Source organism: Thalassophryne amazonica, chromosome 19, assembly GCF_902500255.1.
Source record: "Thalassophryne amazonica chromosome 19, fThaAma1.1, whole genome shotgun sequence".
Classification (NCBI taxonomy): Eukaryota; Metazoa; Chordata; class Actinopteri; order Batrachoidiformes; family Batrachoididae; genus Thalassophryne; species Thalassophryne amazonica.
In genome coordinates, this window is record NC_047121.1 from 32,576,888 (window position 1) to 32,603,618 (window position 26,731).

General features: G+C 40.1%; 1 protein-coding gene across 1 annotated transcript in view; it reads right to left on the minus strand.

Moving 5' to 3' along the window:
* pcnx1 (pecanex 1) overlaps window positions 1-26,731 on the minus strand; it is a 123,798-nt gene that overhangs the window by 94,132 nt on the left and 2,935 nt on the right. Inside the window, 5 exon segments of the mRNA XM_034159965.1 lie at window positions 13,608-15,332; window positions 15,435-15,500; window positions 21,363-21,399; window positions 21,974-22,079; window positions 26,511-26,731. Of these exon segments, the coding sequence (XP_034015856.1) occupies window positions 13,608-15,332; window positions 15,435-15,500; window positions 21,363-21,399; window positions 21,974-22,079; window positions 26,511-26,731 (2,155 nt within the window).

Sequence of the window (26,731 nt, forward strand, 5' to 3'; positions counted from 1 at the left end):
CAGAGTGTCTCAAATGCATTTCTCCTGTTGGGAATGTACTGAAATTGCCCACAATGCACTGGACACAGCATGTTCACACTAAAATCTTCAAAATTAGTGCATTACTTTAAAACTAAAACATATATCTGATATTTTCACTTTATAAAAGTTCAGAAGTGATGTAATTAAATAACTTGGCCGAAGTTTTAGTTAAAATTTTAACCATAAGTGAAAACTGTATCCTCTGGATGACTTGGTGATATGCCAGCGAGCCAGTATGGGGTCAAAGAAATTAGCTTTTTTTCTCTTCTGTGACCAGTTCTCCTTTATCTACAGAGGATAGAGCGGTTTCTCCTGGAACTAGCTCTCCTCTGTTTGTAGAGGACAGCACTGTACATCCACTACAAAACATTTAACAGGTAGGTACTCAACTGATTTTAGACTTAATAAATGTAACTGTTAAGCTTTGTTCACCACGCTTGCAAAATATGTTAGCAGTTTAAAAATTAGCGGACCCAAAATTTATTGGACGAATATTAATCCGCTGATGGGTGTTTCAAAATTATCTGAAAAGCTAATTCGATAATGAAAACATTAGCTTAGATCATTTGCAGTTAGCGGAACTGTGCCACCACTGGTTGGAGGTTAAGTGAGTGTCTGACAGGGTGATGAGTGTGAAGCTGGAAATTGAAGGGGTGATGATGAATATCATCAGTGCATATGTTCCACAGGTAGGTTGCAAGATGAAGGAGAAAGAAGATTTCTGGAGTTAGATGAGGTGGTGGAGAGTGTGTCCAAGCATGAAAGAGTGGTGATAGCAGCAGACTTCAATGGGCATGGTGGTGAAGGGCACAGTGGTGATGAGGGAAGTAATGGATAGATATGGTATCAAGGATAGAAATGTGGAAGGACAGATGGAAAATTGATTTTGTAAAAAGGATGGAAATGCTGTGGTGAACAGCTACTTTAAGAAAAGAGAAGAGCACAGGGTGACATAACAGTGGAGGAAGGTGCACCCAGGTGGACTACATTCTGTGTAGGAGATGCAAGCTAAAAGAAATTACAGACTGTAAGGAGGTGGCAGGAGAGAGTGTAACTAGACAGCACAGGATGGTGGGTTTGTAGGATGACTTCAGAGGTGAAGAAGAGAGGAGAGCTCCACAAAGGATCAGATGGTGTTGTGTGAAATTCAGTGAGGAGGTGAAGAGGCACCAGATGGAGGAGAAGCAATTTTGGACAACTGGGAAGAGTAATGCAGATGTGGTGAGGGAAACAGCTAGGAAGATACTGTGTGTGAGACATCTGGACAGCTGAAGGAAGACAAGCAGACTTGGTATGGAACAAAGATGTACAGGAAAGCCTAAGGAGAAAGAGGTTGGCAAAAAAGAATTGGGATAGTCTGGGAGATGAAGAAAGTAGACAGGAGTACAAGGAGATGCAGCGGAAGGTGAAAAGAGAAGTGGCAAAGCTAACGAAAAGGCATTTAGTGAGCTGTACAAGAAGTTGAATAGTAAGGAAGGAGAGAAATAATTGTACAATTGGCCAGCAAAGGCACAGAGCTGGAAAGAATGTGCAGCAGGTTAGGGTGGTAAAAGATGCAGATGATTACCATCTGCATCTTTTACTGTTGACGAGTGGGGAGAGTGTGTTGAGAAGGTGGAGAGAATATTTTGAGGGAGGTGAAAAATGAAGAAAATGAGAGAGAGAAAAGGCTGGAAGATGTGGAGAGAGTAAATCAGGGAGTAGAAGGGATAAGCAAGGATGAAGTGAGGGCAGCTATGAAAGGATGAACAGTGGAAAGGCAGTTGGTCAGATGACATTCTGGAGGAAGCATGGAAATGTCTTGGAGAAATGGCACTGGAGTTTCTAACCAGACTGTTTAAGAAATCTTGGAAAGTGAGAAGATACCTGAGGATGTGGAGACGAAGTGTGCTGGTTGCTATTTTTAAGAAAAAGGTGATGTGTAGAGCGGCACTAACTACATGAGGCATAAAGTTGATCAGCCACAGCATGAAGTTATGAGAAAGAGTGGTAGAAGGTAGGGTTAGAAAACAGGTGAAGATCTGTGAGCAATGAAGAGAAAGAGCACTACAGATGCAATGTTTGTTCTGAAATACTGATGGAGAAGTACAGAGAAGGCCAGAAGTAGTTACACTGTGTTTTTGTGAATTTTGAGAATGCTTATGACAGGGTGCTAAGAGAAGAGTTGTGGTATTGCATGAAGAAGTCTGGAGTGGCAAAGAAGTATGTGAGGGTAGTGGAGGACATATACAAGGATAGTGTGACAGCAGTGAGATGTGTAGTCGTAATGACAGACTCATTCAAGGTAGAGATGGGATTACACCAAGGGATCAGCTCCGAGTCCTTTCTTGTTTGCAATGGTGATGGAGCGGTTGACTGATGAGACCACACAGGAAGGACTCTGATGTTTGAAGATGACACTGTAATCTGTAGTGAGTAGAGAACAAGGTGAACAGGTCTAGCCTGGAAAGGTGGAGATATGCTCTGGAGAGAAGGGGAATGAAACTCAGAAAGAGCAAGACTGAGTACATGTGTGTGAATGAGATGGAGTCCAGTGGTAGTGCAGTTACAAGGAGAAGAAGTGGTGAATATAGATGAGTTTAACAGACTTTTACTGTGGTCAGCCTAAGGCACACCTGTGCAATAATCATGCTGTCTAACCAGCATCTTGATATGCTACACTTATGAGGTGGGATGGATTATCTCGGCAAAGGAGAAGTACTCACTACCACAGATTTAGACAGATTTGTGAACAATATTTGAGAGAAATAAGTCTTTTGTGTAGACAGACAATGTTTTAGATCTTTGCGTCCAGCTCGTGAAAATGGGAGCAAAAACAAATGTGTTGCATTTATATTTTCAGTGTATATTAAGACAGCAATATAAAAAGTAAATATTGGTCAAAAAATTATTTTTTCCACCATGACATATTAGGCCACAGATGCAATGATTATTATAAACATTTCATTTATGTAAAAATGAATGAAGCATTTTCTCGCAACCACGGCTCACTACACTGAGTTTACAAAAAGGTCAACTGTTTTTATACCTGCCTACTGCTGTCTGTGTCAGAGCCATTTTTAAGCAAGACTCACAAATTAAACTGTTACCTGGTACACAGGTCAGCACCTTGCATGAAGTTCCTAGCATTGGATTGCAAGTCACCGTACATAAAAGCACCTACCAAACACATAAATATAAAAATCAAAATTAAGAGTGACACAGGACAAGTTTATTACAGTATAGCATCAGTTACTGGAGGGGTGGGACATTTCCCAAAGTCAACAAGGTCCCACCAATACCCAGGTACATCAAGTAAAGTCAAAAATACTTATATATCACCCACCATATGAGCACAAGTCCAGGCTTTTCCTGCCTCGATATGTCTCAGACACTATACACTCTGGAAAACAAATTACAGTTGATATAAACAACCTGAAAATGTCCAAATGCAGAAGCTTACAGGGATCCAGGCAAAATGCAAGCAATCAGCAGGCAAGTAAACAAAACAAACAAAAAAGCAGGAGGAGGAAATTCTATTTGACTGACTAGATGCTAAAAGCCAAATACGCAACTAACTGGATACAGAACTCAGCTTCATTATGTAGATCTGGGTTTGAGTCCTGTACTGGTCATGCTACCAGTTTGTGTTCTTGGACACAACACTTGATCTCAGTCCCATCATCTATACTTTTTTCTATACCTGCTTACTCCCAATTAAGGACCTCATGCCCAGTCATAGGCATGAGGCAGGGTACCTCTGGACAAGACACCAGTCTATCGCAGGACTGGCCCAGTCCACCCTACTGTAAATGGGTATGAGCCTTGGCGGTGAAGTACGTGAGTTGGACTGGGGTCCCATCCACAGTCAGACTCTCATCCAATTCATACTACAGAATCCAGGGGTCGACAGTCCTCAGGGCAGATGTCGGACTTGCATTTACTCCTTAAGAGAGCTGCTGTTTGCTAACCTCAGCACAAAGCACACACTGTGGTGTCACGTTAACAGTGTTTTACACAAGGAACACTATGCTTGGGCCAGGACTGTCACGCCATGGTAAACTCACCATGGTTACATGGAACAACCAAGACAATATCTCTTATGCATGCACACACATCCAAAGACAACAAGCAATGCTGTAATGCTCAGGTCTAGGCTGAAAAAGTGCTATGTCACCTTCATGTATATCCACCAAAGGTAGTAGATTCACTAATCAAGCTGTCAAAATGGCAAAAGAGCATCAGAAATAAAATGATAATTTACTGTCTAGAATCACAATTATCATGATGCAGTCCTGCTAATAATTCAGCAAACAGTTAAAAATTACTTTAAAATATTATGCCTCAGGCAGCTACAGGAAGGTTTAAACATTAATTTTTTTTAATGAACAAACTGCAAAGGCTGCAATGTGTTACTATTTATCCAAAACTTTGGTTTCAACAGAGTACACATCTATGTATCTCTTACTTGAATGAACTTCCATCTTCATTTTCATTATTAATTAATCTGCTGCGTTTTACATTTAAATGACCAGTTATTCAGTCTATTAAAGTCACAGTCCCAATCAGTCATTTAATACTGAGTATCTACAGATACTGAGTCCCGATCTGAAACTTGTATTTTTCTCTGTATCACCCTTGCACAGAATGCAAACATATGAATCCATTGTATACGCTTTTCACTTTAACTCCTCTGCTGTGCATTATGTGCATTAAAGAGGGTGGGGGGGAGCTTCAATGCAAGCTGCTTCTTAATGTTTGTATTTATTTACTTTTAAATTACACAAAGAGATGTTTTTACTTCTCATTAATTACACTGCGTAGAATTGCAGTAGTAAAACTAGGACAGTCAGAGTACAGTGACTGATGTTTTATGTAGATGTTAAAAATACATTCATTCTCAGAATTTATTATTATTATTATTATTATTATTATTATTACTGCATGTAAACAATCTTTAAAAGGTCTTCAAAAGTGGACTTCCAGTTGGCTGATGGAGTAGTTCGATGCACAGTGCACCTGCTTTCCCAAAACAACCATAGTTATCCCACCAAATAATTAAGTCAACTTTTTGAGTGAAGTGGGTAAACGGGTGTGAGAAAAAAACCATTAAAGGCCACTGAAGAGAGGAGAAAATGCCCAAAACATCAAGAAAAACAGTGCTTCGGTAGCAAAGGCTAATAATTCCAAGCCGGATCAAGCCAGCAGCTGTGTGAGGACCTCTCCAAACCCGGAGAAATAAATTAATGCACACCATGGACCTCAAAGGAGATAATGAAAGCCTGAGACAAGAAATTAACCACCTGGGACAAGAAATCAAGGGTAAACTTCACAACATTACTGTGGAAATGTAAACTCTGTCAGAGCAAGTAAGGAAGCGGAGACCCGCGTGGAAACAGGTAGAAGAACGGGCAGCAGAGGCAACCAAGGCTCTCTGCACTGTATGAAGTAGCAGCGGGCCTTCAGTTGAAACTACCGACTTAGAGGTTTGATCAAGGAGAACACAACTTCATATTTCGGAGTTGCAGAGGGAGAAGAATGAGACTCTGTCCAAATGTTTATTGATAAACTCCTGCGAAGTGAACTGCAATCCATTATTGTTATCCATTATTGGAAATCTGTATACATGTTTATAGTTTGATGTAGTTTCTATCTGTGTTCAGATTTTGTTCTTGGGGGTTATTATTTTATCTATTATTTTTGATATGTATGGGAGGATCTCATGACTTGAAACTTGCTTCTCTAAATATGAATGGCCTAAGTAATATAGCCAAAACGAGTAAAGTGTCAGCAAAAACCAAAAAAGATAAGACACAGGTTAGATTCTTACAGGAGACAAACATGTCAACAAAAGAACATGACAAATTTAAATAGTTTGGTTATTCACATTCTTTCTTCAGCGCTTGCAAAAAATAGTCACAAAGAGGGGTGGATATTCTGATTTCTAGTTCACTTAACTTTGAATTAATCAAGAAAAAGCGAGACAAAGAGGGTAGGTTTGTAATAGTCAAAGGAAGAGAACCCAGAGAATATATTCATGAGTTTTAGGCACAATATACAGAGTTTAATATTGTTGCCTGTTTGCAGTGGTTAAAGTGCAGCCTCATCAGAGAGTTTCAATGCGTTTGTCCTGTCATGAAACATTACCCATAATGCACTGCAGCATGTGTGGTCCAAAAACTCTAAAACCTTCAAAATTAGTGCTTACTTTAAAACTAAAACAGCTGATATTTTCACTTTAATAAACCCAGACATGACGTTAATTTAAATAACTTGTCTGGAATATGTTTGGCTAAAATTTGAAAGTATAAGTTAAAACTGTATGCCTGTTAATGAACTTGCGTGATATGCCGATGAGTCATTATGGCATTAAGAGAAATTATCTTATTTTTCCTCCTCCTCCTCAGTCACTAGGTCTCTTTTGCTGAAAATAAAGCTAATCTGACACAGAAGTACCTGGCATGTAGTTGTGTCAGTAGCTCCTCGTGTACTGAAAATCAACACTGAAAGTTATCGGTTAGCTTTTATCTGTAATGTCCGCTAAATTTTTTAGGGGTTTTATCGGTTTAACTTTATTAACTGTTACGAAGCAAATTTTGGTTAGCTGTTGCCCACCACTTGAAAAATATAACAAATGGTCAACTTAATAGTGGATTTTAGTTCTAGATAGGAGAATAATGAAGATGATTCTGCGCCAAGTTTGCTGTATCGCTTTTATTGCTACCTGATGGGATCCCAGTTTTTTCAGTTCACAGCCTGGGATAAGATGATATCCCAGTTTATATGGGCAGGAGATCGGCAAGGGTAAATTCAAGACACTCCAGATTGATAAGGAACATGGTGGGCTAGCTCTACCTAACTTTAGAGAATATTTTACCGCCCAAATGAGATACACTGTATAGTGGTGCTCTTCAGAGTACCAGTCAAGATGGATAAACATTGAGTCAAACATCAATCAATCATCAACCTCTGACTAGACTAAGTGAGAATGATTATCAAAAGACAGGGAAATCTCATAGTCGAGGAACCTTTTAGAACATGGAAGGAGATTGGTAAAAATATATATATAAAAATTGAAAGGAGATAGCAACTTTTTAATGTGGCCCTCCTAGACACCCAGGTTTAGACCCAGAGAGATGGATAACACATTTGAAAGATGAAGAGATAAAGGAATAACAGCTGTTTGTATACGCTTAGAGGGAAAAACCTCAAAACTTATCTCAAGGGAAAAAAAAAAGAAAAAATAGAAAAGAGGTAATGCGATAACTGTTGTGTTTGGCAACTGTGTATAAATATGTCCCTGGAAAAAGTGTGTCTAAACTGTATAAGAGCGAAATGAAATAAATTCATTGTACGTTAAATTAAAATGGGAGCAGGAAATGAACATTCAACTGTCAGAGAGAGATTGATGCTCCATGTGTAAAGCATAGCAATCTTCCACAAACTCAAAGAGATGAAGGAAATTTGGTTGGAAGAATTTAATTTGATTTTTTTTTTTATTACACCTCACATTAAAAGTAAACAAGAGTGTAGCAGCACTGCTGGAGACGATGTGGGCACGTGAATGCCAATCACTCTTGTGTTTTGGTTATGTACAAAACTGTAACCATTTTGGGACAGAGCTCTTCAGTGTTTTGAGGATATACTTCTTTTCAAAATACCAAAAGACCCCAGGTTTGAGCTCCTGGGTTTGATACCTGGTGCCATGTCTCAAGTTGAGGATATTCATCTCTTTAAAATTTTGATTCTTGCATGCAAAAAGACACTTACAAGGAAGTGGCTAAAATGTGATGCACCAAGTCAAGATGAATGGCAGAACATTGTAGAGGAGATATAGTCTATGGAAAAACTGACTCTCTCTCTCGGGAACCAGAGTATAGTTTCAAATGGATTGCATGCAAGACAACGGATACGTCATGTTTTTCATTTGTCATGAGATCAGATCAATAAGTCTGTGACACAGGTAGTGCCCCCTCCTGTTCCAGTGGTTTGCTCTATTTACTGTATTTCCCTGTTCTGCACTGTAAACTGAAAAATGAATAAATGAAAACTGTCACCCTGAGAGTGACTGTATCTTACCAAAAGGTGAGCAAAAGAGACTAACACAAGGAATGACCCTTTTGTGTGCTGAAAGGTATCTTGCTAGGGCTGCTATATGTGAAGTGGCAAGAGTCTGCAACATAAACTGTGTGTTGCACAGCGAGTTAAAGGTGAAAAATGCAATGATTGCAAAAAAACAAAACAAACAAAAAAACAAAAACAACAACAATAAAAAAAACATACATGCTAACATATCTTGTAAAACTTTGTTTTCTGGCAAGATAGAGTTTTAATAAATGCCTTCAGAAGTGGGCCTTTACTGTAAGTCACCATACACAATACTGGGGGAGGGGGTTGTGCCTGTACTGGCTCTGTAAACAGAAATCAAACAGATGATGACGACAATGAGGTGGACGAGGGGAAAAACTTTTTCTGGATATCGCTACCCGACTGTCTGGGAAGAAGGTCACATCACACTTGGCATCCATCAAAACAGACTTGGTGCGTATTTGAAGCACTGTGAAATATGTTTTTCAAACCCCCACGTAGCTGCTCTGAGCGCTGTTCATTATTGCTCTGTGCTTTTCCAGCAGAGAGAGGACCAATGCACACTGTTGACGAGCTGTATGAATAAACGGGCTTGTTGCGTATTGAGAGCAGAGTGTAAAACTGTTTTTAAAATGTGCACCGCCGCGGCTCTGTAGTGAAGCAGCAGCTGCTGTGATTATGTTTGGACTGCTGCAACTGTGCTTATAAAGCAAAACAGAGACAATGCACGTGCACTTACATGGTGTGATGTGGGTATAATTTAACCAGCACTGATCAATCAAAATGCCTTTATCAGAACATCCCTAACAGATATGTCAGTTAGAGAAACAGATAAAAAATAGACAGATAAATAGATGTGTAAAGAAATCAATCATAATTTGTACATTTGCTTATTTTGTCCAACTAATGGGCCAAGATCCACGTGTTGCTGTTACTATTATCATATTAGTGAAAACATCTCTATTTTTTCCACTTGTAAAATCGAATTCACACTGTAGTGCAAAGTCAGAAGACTACATTTAAAATTTATTTCAAGTGTCTTAAAATAAGTAAAAACAGTGCCATCCTTGGTGTAGAACATTCTTAAATCTATTAAAGCTGATTCTTACAAATGTTTCCAAACTACAGACAATTAAGACATTTTACCAATAGTCTAATAGTTTAAAATGAGAAAAAATCTATGTGGTTTAAATCATTTGTAAGTAGGTCAGAAATGCTGTAAACTAGTCTACCTAATTGGCAAACATGTATTATACAAGGCGGCAGCACGGTGGCTTGGTGGTTAGCACTGTTGCCTCACAGCGAGAAGGTCACGGGTTTGATTCTCATCTATGGTCTTTCTGTGTGGAGTTTGCGTGTTCTCCCCATGTTTACGTGGGTTCCCTCTGGGTGCTCCGGCTTCCTCCCACATCCAAAGTCATGCAGGTGAATTGGACACTTTAAATTGTCCTTAGGTGGGCGTGTAGGTGTGAATGTGCTTGTTTGTCTGTGTGAGGTCCTGCGACAGACTGGCGTCCTGGCCAGGGTGCACCCCGCCTCACGCCCTATGACTGCTTGGATAGGCTCCAGCCCCCATGACCTTTAATTGGACTAAGCGGTTGAAGATGAGTGTATGTGTATTATACAAGGTGCATTGAAACAAATGAAGCATGCGAGTTGTCATTTGGTGGGGAGGTGTAGGAAACCTTCTTGCAAATGCATGATTTTTTTCTCATCAGCAGAGCATATCAGTTGCAAGCAGTCAGCCTTAGAGTGAACACATGTACTTAAGCACCCGTCTGATTCTCATTTGCTAGAACATGACGGAATAACTTGAGCAAAGGTACTGCGTCAAACTTTGCCTAAAGCTTGGCGATAGCCAAACAGAAACCATTTGCAAGATTCAGCAGGCTTTTGGCGACGATGCCATGGGCATAACACAAATAAGAAAAAAAATGTATGTACATCAGTGGAGAGTGACGCACGTTCCAGTAGGTCATCCACAAGCTGAAATGACCAACTGATGAACAGAAAACAGACTCTGGTCATGGATGACTGTCGTGTCACCATCCAAGAACTTGTAGATGAGGTGGGGATAAGCACAGGTTCAGTACATTCCATTTTGACAGAGGATTTGGGCGTGGGAAGAGTGCCAGCGAATTTAGGTCGAGGCTGCTGATGGCAGAGCAGAAGCAACTGTGCCTAGAAGACTCGCAGTACATGCTGGAATGTGCAAACAGCGACCCCGACTTCCTGAACACAGTCATCACTTCTGATGAGACATGGGTTTACTGTACAACCCAGAAACAAAATCTCAGTCATTGCAATTAATTCAACATCACAGATGCCAAAGAAAGCACGGCAGGTTCAAAGTTATGATGACCATTTTCTTAGACTATCATGGGGTGGTGCATCATGAGTATGCACCAGAAGGCCAGGATATCAATAAAGAGTATTATCGGGAGCAAACGACTAGATCTGTGGGCGGCAAAAAGATGGTAGCGCCAATTATGACAAATGCACCGGCCTGTTCTGCTCAGCCGATTCAGGCTTTCCTGGCCAAACAACAGTCCTGTGAATGGTCAGGCTTCCTACTCTCCTGAAATGGCTCCCTCTGATTTTTGGTTGCTCCGCAAGAACAAAACAACATGAACAGGGACTCGATTTAAGTAGCGAAAAGACATCATGCAGAACGTGTTGACCCAGCTGGACACCATTCCAAAAGAGACCTTCTAGAAATGGTTCCATCAATAGCAGAACTGCCGGGAGAAGTGTGTGCAGTCCCAAGGAGAATATTTTGAAGGTGATTAAGTATTCAGACCACCCAATGAGTAACTGCATTTTTCACCCCTTACCAAAAAGTAGTATATGCAAGTATGTTTCAAGTATACTTCTAGTTTACTTTTTATATACTTATAAGTACTGTTTTTGGTAAGGGACATCCAAAAGTCAGACACATTTTGAACGCACCTCGTATACAGTATGATCTAGTCTTGTAAAAGAGTTTCAGTAGACTTCAAAGGACTTTTTTCCTCCTCTAAAAAGGAGAAAATACTTGCGTTGTGTTTAAGGTTCTTTTTTCTTGGGAAATATCTTATTTATTTATCTTATATAAAATTTTATTTTATATGTGTTTTATTTTTGTAAATTTGTGTTTTTAATGTTAAGCACTTTGGACACCAGTCGGTGCTGTAAAGCGCTTTATAAATAAATGTTGATTGATTGATGATTGATTATTCAATTGTCTTAACCAATGAATTAGTCATGAAAATAGTTGCCAATTATTTTTCATATGACTGACCATTAATTAATGTCCAACTGTTTGACCCCAAACAGAATACAGAGGGCCTCTATATTCTGTATTCCTCTGTAGGGCCTCTGCTATCCATTTGGGTGCCCAAAGTATAACTGCTATGTGGTCTGGAGTTGTATCAGGGAGAGCTGCAGACACTCATTCTCTTCACACTACATTTAGGGATAAGATCTGAGGGTCTATATAGGATTTACTTTTTCTTCACGTTGTAAAATCTTTAGTTGTCTAACATTAGCCAGCTGGCTTAAGATGTTTCCTATCGTTAATATTATGCACACAAAGGCAACATGACAGTTTTCTTGTATTTTCACAATTGGCATTTTTAAAGTAGGCCACCTGAAAATTATGTATGCGCATCATCCTGCAGTTACAGATGTGCTCTAAAGTTTACATACTCTGTCAGATTTTTTTTTTTTTTTTTGGCCATTTTTCAGAGAATATGAACAATAACACAAAAACTTTTTTTTTCTCATGGTTAGCCAGGGGTTGAAATACATTTTTTAAATCTACTTGCACTGGTGCTAGTAACAAAAAAATTACTTGCACCAAAAAAAGTTACTTGCACAACCAAAAAGTCAGTCTTATATCAACCGTAAAACTCCTCTGATGTGTCAGACTCTTCCTGGGGCGAGTTTGAGGGGAGAGCAGCAGCAGCGGCAGATAGTTTTTTTTTTTCACGTGCACGCGTGAAGAATTGTCCGTGAAGATTATTTTATTTATTAACTACACAGATGTATAATAAAACAAATGGTGACTGGTTTATAACACAATGATGACAGAGTTTGAGGGGAGAGAGAGCGAGGAACTGCAGTGGCAGCCAGGTTTTTTTCTCTTTCTTTGTTTACATGTGCGCGCGCGAACGGGACAGGAGGTCCGTAGGAGCTGGAGCTCCTGCAGCTCCAGTTATTTGCTACAGCTCCTGTAGGAAATAATGAACTCCCCAATTAGGAATGTCTCATGAGGATGTTGTGAACCCAGGGACGGCACCGCTGGCGACGTTTGTCAGCTTTCCACAACAAATAGAGCACAGCAACTCGCTCCGTGTGTGAGAGTCATAAAACGCAGGAAAGACGAAGACAACACACTGGAAATTGATTTTTTTCCTTATTTATTCCTTTATTGGTTCATTTTACTGGTGCTTATAGTTGATAAAACTTGGATAAAGTTACTTGCACCACTGCTAGTGCAGTATAAAATTACGTGCACCGCTCGAATAATACGTGGACAAACTAGCACATGCACGTACTAATTCGACCCCTGTTAGCGGTTGGTGAAGCCATTTATTAGCAAACAACAGTGTTTACTCTTTTCAAATCATAATGACAACAGAAACTACCCAAATGAACCTGATCAAAGGTTTACATACCCTGTTCTTAATACCCCTTTAACATCAATGACAGCTTGGAGTCTTTTGTGGTAGTTGTGGACGAGGCTCTCTGATGGTGAAGCTGCCACTGAATATGTTTTGGACTTTATTTACTCAATTATGAAGAAATACAAACAATATGCACTCTATGGTAAATCTGCATGGAGGAGACAGTTCTCAAAAACTGAGTGACTGTGCAAGAAGTAGAAGAGTGAGTAAAGCCACCAAGACACTCAGACAACCCAGAAGAAGTTATAGGATTACGTGGCTGTGATTGGAGAAATTATGCACAGTGCAAGCTTGCATTTTGTATCACCAGTTATCCATCTTCGTGATGAAGTGGTATAGAGGAGGATTTTCTTAAAAAGAAGACCTGAAACTTTAGCTACAAATTGCCAGAAGATACATCTGAGATGCAAGCCTGGATTTGATCTGCTTTGGTGAAAGAAAATCCTTCTCTGCTCTACTCCACTAAGAAGCTAAGAGTGGTGATGCAGTCACTCAGGACCATATGTACACTGCCAGTGTTAATTTAACACTGCCAGTGTTAGTTTTTACACTGGTTGATTTACTGTGTACATGACTATTCAACTCCACAGTAGTGATGTTCAGAGGCCAAACTTACAAAAACTGTGTCACTGTCACATGCCAGTGGAGCTATGGATTATGATGATCAGACAGACTGATAACCACAATTGTGAAGTGATTAATAGTTGCAGCCCTATTAGTGATCATTCAGTCTGTAATTCTGGTGCACCCTCCAGCACTCGGTGCCCGACACACAACATGTGGGGTGCGTAATGGGATCGGCGGCACTGCCAAAGTGTTTTTGTGCACTGGAGCAGTGTGTTTGGTACATACCTCGCAGGGAAACGGTACAGGCATCCTGAGGCTCAGTGAAAGCTGGCTGGTTGGGCAGACTGTTTCTGGAACGGGTCATGGACTCCAGCTGCGAGGCCCGACCCAACAGAGATGCTGCATCCAGAACCTCCCCTTCCTTTGCTTCTAGGACAGACTTGGAGGTGGTAAGGGGTCTTGGTCCAGCTGGAGCTTCCAGGTGACGGGAATCATTAAGGCAGGCAGCTGTACCACTGTCCAAACTCAAAACTCTAGCATGTGTTTTGGCACTAGCTGTGCAAGGGGTACGGCGGGAGGTGCGTCGCTTTCCTGCATTTCTCACTCCAGCCTCTGGTCCCGACACAGCTTTCAATGTGGAGGAAGCTGCATTGGCTGCGGTGTGCTTGGCTTTTAAGACAATGTAGCGGCCCTCAGGTGAGTGGCACGAATGGGAGGTGGTGCTTGAAGAACTGTCTGTGCTTAGGTGGTGGATAGAGTGAAGACTAGAGGCGCAGCTGATTTCACTGTGATCACTGGAGTCCTCCTCCCCACCCCCAGTAAACACAGCACTGCAAGGCTTGGCCATACCACGCAACGCAATGAGGTCCCTGTGACGGCTGGCATCAAAGCTGCTTGCCCTTTTCTTGGCAGCTCGCCGGCGTCCACTGCGCCCAGTCGAAAAGGAAGAAGTTCTCTGAACAAGGCTAGCTGACTTTGGCTGTTTCTCATCTTTCACCTGCTTCTGTTCTGTGGCTGCTGAACCTGTTGAGCCATCAGCACTGGTCCTGATGCCAGGTTCTTCCTGGCAACTGCAAATTTTTGCAAGTTCCTGCGTTGGAGAAGATGTTGGGTCAGCAGGTTGTTTAGCAGTCAGTTCATTGGCATGAGGGTTTTTATTGGCTTCCCTAGAAGGTAGGACAGCAAGACCTCGAGAACTAACACTGCCAAGGCTTGAAGTCCTGCCTTCTGTAGGAGCAGAGACAGTGTCTCCTCTGTGGCGTGCACACTCATCCCCTGAAAGTGAGAGCAGGCTCTCCACATGTGTGGAGCTGGTCTGTTCACTGTGGAAGCTGCTGAGAGTGCTGTTTGTGTCCCTGTCTGTGCCACTGCAGTAGCTTTCAGTGGAACCACTACTGCGAGTACTGAGGCTCCTCAGGCTGTCGGCACTGCGTTCTCCTACGTGGGTTCTTCCTGCTCCGCTTGAGGCCTTCCCGCCGACAGTCATATCCACCTGGTACAAACATGAGGTACCTTCCCCTGCGTCCCTTGAGGCGGAGCGTGCTATTCTGCATGATTCCTTGCGACTGTGACCATCCGTTCCTGAGGTTGAGGCCACAGCTTGGTTCTGCTGGTACAAATTCTTTGCCTCGTCTTTGTCACACAGCCCTGGCCTGTGTGGTCTGGAAGTCTCTAACTCACAAACAGGGTCAAGGCCACCTCTCCTTGGTGGAGGGTACAGACCAAAGTCTGGCAGACACGGGTCAGGGAAGGCAGAACCCGCCGAGCTTGAGGTCCGAGGTAATCCTCGAGAACGGAGTTCTTTCCTAAAGGTCTGAGATTGCATGGCTGCCAGAGCTGTTACATCCGTGTCACAGGATGAATGTGAAAGGCTGAAATGATAAGCAGCGGAGTTACAGAGATCAGCAGGCTCTCGGGACAGTTCTGAGGGACACAGTGAGGTTGAGGGCTGCAAGGAGGCGAAGGAGTCATTGGCAACAAGGCAGTACATCTTTGTGTCTGATAATAAATCTAAAAGAAAGGAAAAAAGAAAGTAACAAATTAAAGAGTGAGCTAAAAAGCCAAAGATTATAAAATGAAAGCAAAAAAAACACACAATCCCATGAATTTTACCATGATCGTGGCTGCAGCTCTCAACAAGAGTCAAACTGATGTCATCAGAAATCTTTCTCACATCTCCTGCATAGATTTGAAGAAAGCAATTAAGAGATGACACAATCCATCAATTATTAATACATTCACAGCCCCATATCTCTCAGCACTCACATGGGGCTGGGCTCTACGGAGGAAAAGAAACAGCCAGCCCTGCCTTATTCTCAAAAAAACTAGTCTCAGGTCTGAACATGTATTCTTGCTACACCACATACTCTGGATTTCACAGATCACAAAATCCACGGCTTGGGTAGAATTCGCTATTTTAAGCCAATGACTGGATCATTTTCAGATCAGCCAAAAATATCAATAAATAAACAAACAGAAAAATATTACTTTACATTTAAAAAAAATGTTAATGAGCACTGAACTGATCCTGACAAACAGATGCTCAGAAAAAGTCTAGAATACTTGTCATTTTCCAGAGGTGTGGATTTTTGGCAAGCTCGGCTGCACATGCACTTCATGCTCAGTTCAGTGGGCTCAAGGCTGCACAGGTAAGAGATGACTGATATATGATCCTCATCTCCTTTAATTTATGAGATTTTATGTCAATTTTTTGGATTGAGAAGTGCACAGAGCCTACAGAAGCACAGAGCTATTCATGCATAGTCTGGATCACGGATCCCCTATGATCTGTTACACGACTACCACATACAATACCTCTATAAGGTAATCTGGAAAGACTGTTGAAATGCTGCAAAAGCTGCTCAACCTAACCTGTAAGCAAAGATCTAACCAGTTAGAATAGTGTTCTTGACAATCAGCCTTTCTGAAGTAATATGAACCTATGCTACCGTGGTCAAGACTTACTGAAGGTTACAATGCACAGTCTGAAAGGACAGAATGTGTCAACGGAGGACATATATCCTGTGGTCTTTTGATGGCATAATAATCTAATCCTGTTTTTCACTGGTTGGTAAAGCCAAAGGGTGCAACACCGTAATCATATAGTACCTTTCCACTGTCTTCTCAAATGATGGAGACACTCATGCCAACTTGTTAAACTGATAATATGCAAGATGGTAAGCAACAATGACAGTCTCAGCCTTTAACTGAGCTTGCTACCTCACAATAATGTATTGAGGTCCTTTCGCAAATGGTGAGAGATTCCCACTATTTCATGACAGTTCTCTTTTACTGACACAAAATAAAATGTTATATAACAAAAATGGTTTGCCAAACACCATCTAGGGCTGTGCAATTAACCGAATTTTGATCGCGATATCGATATTTGTATCAAACGATCTCCAAACTCGTATAATCGAGTGAAACGATTTAAGGGCTGTTTCCACAACCTGAAAAAAGTTCAGCGATCGCCTTCTTGAATTTGCATCGCCTGAACCACAAAAAAAGCTTTAAAAAAAAACAGCAGTAGAACGATTCTCCCATCACCCTGCTGGGAGAAGCTTTTTTTCAGTTACTTTTCGGAGTGACGCCAACCGAGGGAGGACTGACGACTCGGTGGGATATCGATCGAACCGCGACAGCGGGCCGAACCGCACGGAAAAGCCGGCCTTCAGGCATCATTCCTGGGCAGAGCGAGGCAGGCAGCCGGGGTGATGGCGCAAACCCACTCAGTCCGAAATCTCCCACTTTTTGGATATATGCGAAGTCCCAGCTTGCCCAACGGAGTTTAGTTCTGCAGCTTTATCGAGGTGAGAATAATGTAAAAATAAAACGTGACGTTTACTGAACTGCTCTGAAGGTTTAATGATTGGCTAACATTAGCTTAGCCTTTTAGCACAGTTGATCTGAGTGAACACTTTCATTTGTAAATGGCTCAGTCTTTATTTTTACCAAATAAAGCTACAGCTTTTTTCAAACACCACAAAAGCTTTTAAATAACTTATTTTTTCGGGCATTTTTTTTCCATCGTTTTTCCCCTTTTTTTTTTCCTTTTTTTATATATAAACTGTTTAGTGTTTCTTTATATTTAAAGAAATATTTTTATTTGTCCTAATCAGGAACATTTGCTGTGCAGACCAAACTTCCATTGATGAGCTGAACACCACGAAGTCCAGTCGAAAGAAAACATCTCTGCTCTTCAAAATAGGACAAAAGTGTCTTTCAGCAAAACCACCAAAGTTCAAAGCTGCAGAAGAGACCTTCATCTGGTCCTGAGAATCCAGCATAACATCACCTGCTTCTAAATAAAAGGCTCTTTCAACAGCAACTATTTTATTATTTTTAAAAAAGCTGTTTCATTTTATATTTTAACAATAAATGAACAGATCATTAAAAATGTCCACGAATCAAAGTCCAAAGACATTTGAACAGGTAGAAGCTCTCCACTTATTGTGCTCAAATTCATATTTTAGAAACGACTCTGTCCTGATAACAACATTAAAGGCAATTATATATTTTGGCGAAATTACAAGCTGAAATGACCATTAAAAAAAAATTCATCATGATTCATGAGGTTTATGTCACAGAAATCCTACTTTACAATCACACTGCAGTCATTGTTAAATTATTTCCTGTTGCATTTATAATAAACATTTGTATTTATGTACAGTGTCTGTTTTTCTGGTTGAAATGAGATATAAATAATCTACCAGACTTTAAAAAAAAGAGTACAAATTTCCATGTTATTTTGTCTAAAAATAAATGTCCAAGGTTCCTTATGTTAAACAAGAAATTATCTAATCTGAAATAACAGGTGGTTTTAATTTACAGATGAAAGGTTTCTAAAGAACCATTTATTGATTTATTTGGCTATTTTTATTACAAGTGTTCTAAACTTTTTAAAACAGTAATCAGAAATTCTGAGGTAAACAAACAGCAAAAAACATTTCCAAGGATTTTTCTTCAGAAAACTGTTCCATAAATGAGCAGTCCTGTGACACGTCTAACAATTTTTTTTTTTTTAGAGTGAGAGAAATGCTGAATAAATGCATTGTGTAACTAAAAAAAAAATCGTTTGAATAATCGTGATTTCAGTATTTACCTAAATAATCGTGATACTGATTTTTTCCATAATCGAGCAGCCCTACACCATGCCATCCTAAATGCTGCAGTCACTTCAAGTCTATCCTGCTGAACTTCACCTGCGTGAACCCACAATATGTGATCAGCATGAGCTTCAGAAAAAAATGCATTTGAATTTATTCAAACTGTGAGGAAAATAGGTGTTGGGAGCCAATTTTTGTCAGAATCACATTTCTTATCCTTAATGATTCACAAGTGATTCAAAAATTTATTTTTAAAATAGCTGGCTCCATTTTGATTCAGTTTCTCCTCACTGCTGTAAATGCAGAGCTGCTGTCGTGCATACTTCTTCGTTTCCATTCAACCAGTTTGTGTGACGTTAGCAAAGCTCATTAGCATGGAACAACAAATTCAACCTGCTCTATCAACATTAAAGGCAAGTGTTTAGGTCCACTCTGGATTCTATAATATCCCAGGTAAGAAGGAGCTTTATGTGCCAATTCAACACACCACGCAAAATGAAGGTCAAGCATTTCTAGCATTTCTGAACAATAAATGCTCAAGTGCACTTAGCGCATCATCACCCTGAATTGAACAGCCGCAGCAGCAACACTAGGGTCCGGTTTCATAAAGCACTAATCTTGTTTAGTCAACTAAACAACTTAATCTCACTTAGTTGACTAATTTTTTGACGGTTGTCGTTGCACAATGCTCTTAGTTGGTTAAAGTTTTGAGTTAGCCGACTAAAGTTCTTAGCCTGGTACACAGGAGGCTAATCTTTTTTTAGTCGACAAAATTTCAGTGTCTTACCTCAAAAAAGGTGGCTATCATATATCACCACTTGAGGAAGGAGACAGGAAGGAGAGATTTGCAGCAGAAGTAGGTGTTCCAGGACTGGAATAATCCATTGGAGATGTTTACGGGTGCCAAGGCCGGGAGCGATTCTCCTCCGCTGCGGCGGATGGCCACATTTATAACAGACGGACCAACCCGGAAGTTAACAAAACTGTTGTGCATTGGAGGCGTTTCTTGGCAACGGTACTCGCGAGGCCACTATGACAGTGAAAATCGTCGACTAACTTAAAACGGATAATCTACATGTTTAGACGTTGATGTGAAACGGAGATTAGATAGATAATGTTGGCCGACTAAAAGATTAGACTGCTTTATGAAACTGCGCCCTGGTGCCAACCAGTGCACACTACATCACTTTAACAAACTTCCAGCCAATTCTGAATGTGCAAAAAGAATAACACCACCTGTTTCTTTTCAAAGACCTGCGCCCCTATAGTGTTGTAGAAATGAATACCTTTATTCACAGATTTGCTTTTGTTTACATTGCTTTTTCAAATACAAAACTACATAATCTTAAATATACAACCTTTATTAACACTCTGCAGCACACTTGAGTAGATCCTAAAATTACCAGCTCTGTGTACTTAATTGATTTAGAATTGAAAATCAATTTTTGAATTGAATCATGACATCATGAATCGGAATCGAATCATGAGATACTGAAAGATCACACCCCTAAAGGAAAACTAATTAAATCATGCTCCAATTACAATCTCTGTTGATGGTTTTTACAATACAGTGCAGTATCCCAGCTGTTGTTAAGAACACATAAAATTCCAATCATTAAATTTGCTGCTGAGTGAAACTTTATTGTACGTCATATTGCCTCTTAGTCTAACAGGTCTTCCTGTCACTCTCACCTACCATCTAAAGTTTAAAAGTAAAAATAAATAGTGAGAAAATTCAGAAAAAAAATGGAACACTTTCATTTTTTAAGTATAGGGCATAATAATTAAACTTTATTGGAGATAAACTGCACTTACTGATATTTTCTTTCAAGCAGGTACATTGAATTATTTGGAGAGTAAATTTCAAAAGGTGTGAGTACTGTTTGAGAATCCAGCAGTGCATTAATGGTGTAGAAATTGACCATTTTTCTCACAAAAATGTAAAAAAAAAAAAAAAAAAAATCAACAGTCTTCTTCACCTAAAAACAGCATCCAAAGGTGGCACCACTGGAGAATTAACTGCACTTGCAAAAACAAAGGAAAATGATTTTTTTTAGTTGATCACTTATAAGTCACTTATGTCACGTCTGTCACACGAGTTATTTATGCCTAAACAGATAAAAAAAAAAAAATCTCTGATAATAAGTGCAATCAAACTCTTTTCCAAAGCACTACCCTTAACTCTGAAAATAATGAGAAAACATTTTCTTTGGTGATTCTCATTGTGCTTTTGAGGAATATTAGTAGTGTGACCAATGTGACATAAATTTCTAAGTTGCCAACTTTGGCTGCAGTGTTTAAGAAAGACTGTTAGTATAATTACTTTTTATTGTAATTTTCATTTATTTGTTCTAGTTCTTGATTGGATTTAGCATCCTGTTTCTAGTTTTAAGATAAAATAAAATAAACAATGTGTATTTTTACACATTTGTTTCATTTTGTCTGACTTCGCTTAAAGATATATTATTCAAACAAACTAAGAAGTTATACCCGAGCAGAGCTTTTGTCTCACTTCAGTCTGTTTCCTGTCATCACAAACTGCCAGCTAATTAGAACGGCACCAAAGAGACTCGCTGAATTATTCAGGAATTGCAGCGGTCTCAGTCAACACTCAGCACAATGGACCCACAGCAGAGCTACAAGTTCCTTTATTGCTTTTCTCTGAGAAGGCAAGAAGTCCTCGACAACAGCTCCCATGGTGGGTCTCATAGTGAATTACTCACAAACAAACAAAAAAGAAAGTCAGCTCTGCCTGTCTAATGTGTCATCTTGTAGGAAGGTCACAGTAATGCTGAGTCAGAACAGCTCCTGGGCAGCTGGGTTATAGAAACCGGAAATACAAGAACACTAAAACCATAGCTCCTGTGATCTGTTAATTCCTTTCACTTCAGCAACTACTTTTGACACACGTAAAGCAGCAGATGATCATATTTACCTCTGGCTGCTGTTGATCTTCCGTGGGCAGATACAATCTGAAATATGAGTGAACAGATCTGTCAGGTCATGTATCTTTTGAAAACAGCAGTCAGGTTATAAAAACAAAACCTGTGCAGTAAAAACAAAAGTAACACAAACTTTGCGTAACCATAACGGTACAACGTATGAAGAGTGTTATTTGTGCATTGCAACACATGGTGACTTTTTAATTGTCAGCTCAAAAATTTGGGCTGTTCTTCCTGCTCAGCAGCAGGGCAGAACATGCTGGCTGTGTGATTAGCAAATCAAGGATGCACAGTATGATACGGAGATAAAGCTTGCCCCATACTCATTCCTGAGCTTTGGAGATGTGTTAGACTAGCACACATCCTGGGTCACAGCATGATGAGGTAGGTTGGCAGGGAATTGTTTTTTTTTTTTTGCTTATATGGCCAAAGATGAGGTTGCAGCGCTGTGCACAGACGACAGCAAACAGATATCTCTCTCATGAGTATATCGCCTCCTATTTTTAGTGGGTTACCTATCAACAAGGTTGTAAAGGCCCATTTATGGAGGCTTCTGTCCACAGTCTGTGTACATTTCAACCAGAAGCATCAGATTTCTGCTTACCTGTTGGTTTGACTCCATCCCAATATAAGAGTTCCTAGAACTGCAGTCCACTGGAGGAGTTTCTTGCCTAATGAAGTCTGCCATCTCTATACCTCCTCCAGGGTCCCTGGCAAACACACACAGAAAGAAATAAACCTTTAAAGGATCTGGTGCGCACAATGCACCACCTCAAAAGAGAGCAAAAATGACATTTATCTTGTTTACTTTGTTACATGCCATTTATTTTCAGCTCCTCAATCAATCGGTGAGCCTGACGAAGCACACGGGGGGGGGGGGTAAATTCATTAAAATGATCTTAATGTGCATCCTTAGAACTCAGATGAGCAAGCACAAACATTAGAAACCATCTGTGGAGATTTTCTCCAGGCCCATGTTCAGGCCGGATGTGCTCGTTTAAACAGTTGGTATGTCAAAGCAAACAACTTGCCAAAGAGGATCTACAAATCATTTCCATATGTGAAAAACTTGTCAAAAGTACTGCAATTACATGACTGACTAGACTAGACAAAGAGGGAGTTGTTGTTAAACACCCCCCCCCCAATACACACACACACACACAGCTCCTGCATTGTTCAGTAAAACTTATACAACCTGGATTGTAATTCCAGATGTGTGGACAAAGCTGCATCTGCCCCTGTGGTCAAAAGATCGGATTCTTCTTCTTGGCCTTCTCTTTTTTCAGTGTTCTGATAAACAGCACGTCTGGAATTTGAATTTTTTGAGAGGACGTGACTTAAAATTTCACCTGGTTGCATTTGTGTGAGTGCATGATGACCATTTGTTTTGTTTTCAGCTACTGACGGCCGTCACAATTGTCAAGCTCCTTTACAAAAACCAACAGTAACTATCGCTGTCACTCTAAACTTAAAGACTTTAACTTTAGTGTCACAGTGACATTCAAGCAGTTGTGAGCAGAGAAAAAAAGGAGGAGCTGTGCGTTTGTGGAGCAGAACAATCCGGTGCTTTCTGCTTCACTCAAAGCAGCCTGGAGCTCAATGCACGTCAGGTCAATCATAGAAAATTTCACTCTGAAATATCAAGAGTTGAATGTACATATCATTTTAATCAGTGACTGTGCACTGTGTCTGCACGCTGTACGAATGGAAACTGTGATTAGTGAATTCTGGGACGGCGCATAAAGACCAAAATTCAATTCAATCAATTCATCAACAATAATAAATTATCCACAAATTATAGTTTATGAACACTCACAGTCATTACACTGTAGGGTTTTCAGATGTCACTCAGGGTCAATACTGATGAAATAAAGTCTACTGATGTCAGATTTACTTCTGTTCTTTCTGAGTGGATTAAAGCCATAAATGAATTTCCTGTTTTTTTTTCCCTCATATTTAAATTTTTCACATTCAAACTGTACAAAAATATGCTTAAAAACATTTTATTCACACAACACATCCAGAAATACTGTAAGTGTGGATGCAAGTTTCCAGAGGTGGCTTGAGAAAATTTTGATTAGGAAGGTGTTACATTTAAATAACATGTAAAATGTAAAATAGCAAAAATTACAGCCCAACACTCTTGGTAATAACAACATTATTATAATTCATAACTGAAGTGTAATGACATTCATTGTTATTTTTCTTCTGAAAAGGCACTGGAAGTTGTCTACAGACATATAGAAAGTCCCCCGCCCCCAACACTTGTGGCGTTCACCATGGCTAAGAAAAATTTGCTTTTTAGCTTCCTATTTGACAGAATTGTGAAGTACAGGGACAAAAGGAAAAATCAGACTGCAAACAGGTTAATATGTCTGATTGAAATGATCAGATCTGTAAAAAGTGCAGAGTTAAAGCATTAATGCGTAAAATAGATACCAAAAAAGACTATCAATTTATCCCTTCATCTATAAATGGACATCTGCTCCCCCACCCACCACTCACTTCTTTCTTGGAAAAACTATGTGTACTACCGAAGTTAGGTCAGACATTTAAGTATACAGGTTCTCTCATGCATTGTTTGTGACTTATTTAAGTCTCTACCATAGAGCTACAACAATGAATGGATTACTCAGTTTTATGGGCCAAATGGATCAATCCAGAAAATGATCAACAAATACAGATTATTTGATAATGGAAACACGTACGTTAGTTGCAGCCCTATGAAATATATTGGGATTTTATTTTCTGCCTTTTGTGCCTCAGAAAGAGGCAAAGCTATGTGCAAAAATTTTCTTCCATACTTTTTCCACGACTGACATTTTATCCTTTATATGTTGGTCTTTTTGAATTTGGAAAATAAATATATTTTATGACAAAATATTTACATCCGAGGTTGAAAGTTACTGGTAGAACTTATGGTTATGATTTAGTGGCAAATTAACCAAAGGATTGAGTCAACAGAAAATAATCTACAGATTAAAACTGTACGACCTTTGGGTTTTTAAGTCACAAAAAGACTTTTCTTTAGCACAGTGTAATTTTATTCATTAGCCTTTAAATAGGAGATTCATGATAGGACACTTGCAGCACGGTGGGTTAGTGGTTAGCACTGTTGCCTCACAGCAAGTTTTTCCATTTCATTTCATTTATTTATTTAAAAGGGACAACACATATTAATGAACACAAAGTGTAAATATGTCAGATTATAGCCATGGGCTAAGTAGGTCATGGGTTTGATGCCCATCTGGGCCTTTCTGTGTGGAGTTTGTATGTTCTCCCCGTGTTTGCATGGGCTCCCTCTGGGTACTCTGGCTTCCTCCCACATCCAAAGACATGCAGGTTAGGTGAACTGAAAACTTTAAACTGTCCATAGGTGTGTGTGCGGATGTGAATGTGTTTGTTTGTCTATATGGGGGCCTGCGTCCTGTCCAGGGTGAACCCCGCCACATGCCCTATGGCTGTTGGGATAGGCTCCAACCCCCCATGACCCTTAAAGGGAAAAAGCGGGTGTAAAAAAAAAATGGATGGATGTATAATACGACATTGCCAATGTAATGAAAATTTGCGTTGTCTGGAAAAAAAAAAAGAATAAACAGTTCCCCTGAAGGGGAAAATTTCAGAAGAACAACCGACCTTGAACTACTTACGGAAATGACCCATATAGTATATGACAGCGACTTTGAAAATCATGTGGGGGCTTCCCCGGACTTGTGCTAGGCATGCTGGGAAGCAATCAGGGTAGAGAGGCACTGTGACACCTGCTGGCTGCTTGCGCGAACCAATAATCTAATGTGCCGGAAAACGCTCTGAAACAGCTTATTTCTGTATCTAATGTTTCTCATATATTTTAAGTTAGTGAGAAATAAACACTTCCAATCTAAAAACACTGTTTTTATAACCAGATAACACCTCTGAAGTGATTTACAAAACATTTTCCAGATGTTACCACGCACACTCCGTGTAGGCACATCACGCGAGGTCAAAGGTAACTTCCAGCAATTTCAAAAACTCATGCATGTGCACATGGACGTCCTTCTGCAGACAACATTAAAAGGAAAATAAACATTGAATATGGAATTCCCCCAGATAAATATGTTCTCTTTATTAAGATGAGCTGTTTGAACACGTTTCAAAAATAAACCAACATTATAATGCTTGGATTTCAGTAGTCAGTTTTGTGAAATCTAAAAGGCAGTACAGCTTTAATTGAAAAAACAAACAAACAAAAAACAACAACACACGATTGACTATAAAAACAATCGTTCGTTTTAACCCTCTACATCATAGGTGTCAAAGTGATTCCAGAAAGGGCCAAGAGGGTGCAGGTTTTCTTTGTAACCACCAACTCCAGCAGGTGATTTCACTGATGAACTCTTCCCATCTGCTCAAAGTGATGTTCATCAGTGAAATCACCTGCTGGAGTTGGTGGTTACAAAGAAAACCTGCACCCTCTTGGCCCTTTCTGGAATCACTTTGACACTTATGCTCTACATACACACAACCAGACAATTTATGTTGTGGTTCACAATTACTTATGAAAACCTGAATTACTGTGTAAAATTTTTTTTTAATTAAACAGGCAGGGGCTCTGGCTGGGAATTAACCTGCAATGGACTGGCATCCTATCCCGGGGGAATTGTCCACTCTCATCGGCTTCACGCTAGCGTCCAAGAATAAGCACCAGCCTGATGGGCCTCAGTGCCTATATTGGATTTACTATTTTAACACCACAACTGTTACAACTTTGGATTTTACCCACTTGGAACCTTTGAGGGTCATGATTCCCTTTGTACCAATCATGTCTTTTAATGTATAACCACCAAAGAACAGACCTTTTGATCTCACTGTCAACAAGTAATTCCAGATGAAAGAAGTCACTACCATGCCCTATTTGAGATCAGCACCAATGGTGTGTGTGTGTGTGTGTGTGTGTGTGTGTGTGTGTGTGTGTGTGTGTGTGTGTGTGTGTGTGTGTGTGTGTGTGTGTGTGTGTGTGAGTGAGTGAGTGAGAGATCTTCTGCCCCACTTTGAATAACACATTGGGTGCCCTGTATATGACAGCTACACCTGTATTTGGGACAAGCTACCAAAATAAATAAATTACAGAACAGATAATCCATCTCAAGAAATGAACTTACCCTGGACCACTGCACTGCTGTCTTGCCGACGGGTGACACCTTTCCATCGTTAGCCCCCTCTGTGCCACCTCTGCTTCCTGTGCCTCCTTGGCCTTGTGCTCGATCACCTCCCCCTCATCCAGGGCATGGTGAAGGCGGTAATTCACCATCTTCAGCAGCAGAAATATGGCAGCAATCACACCACAGTACAGTCCAACAATCACCATTGTTGGTGGCAGGGC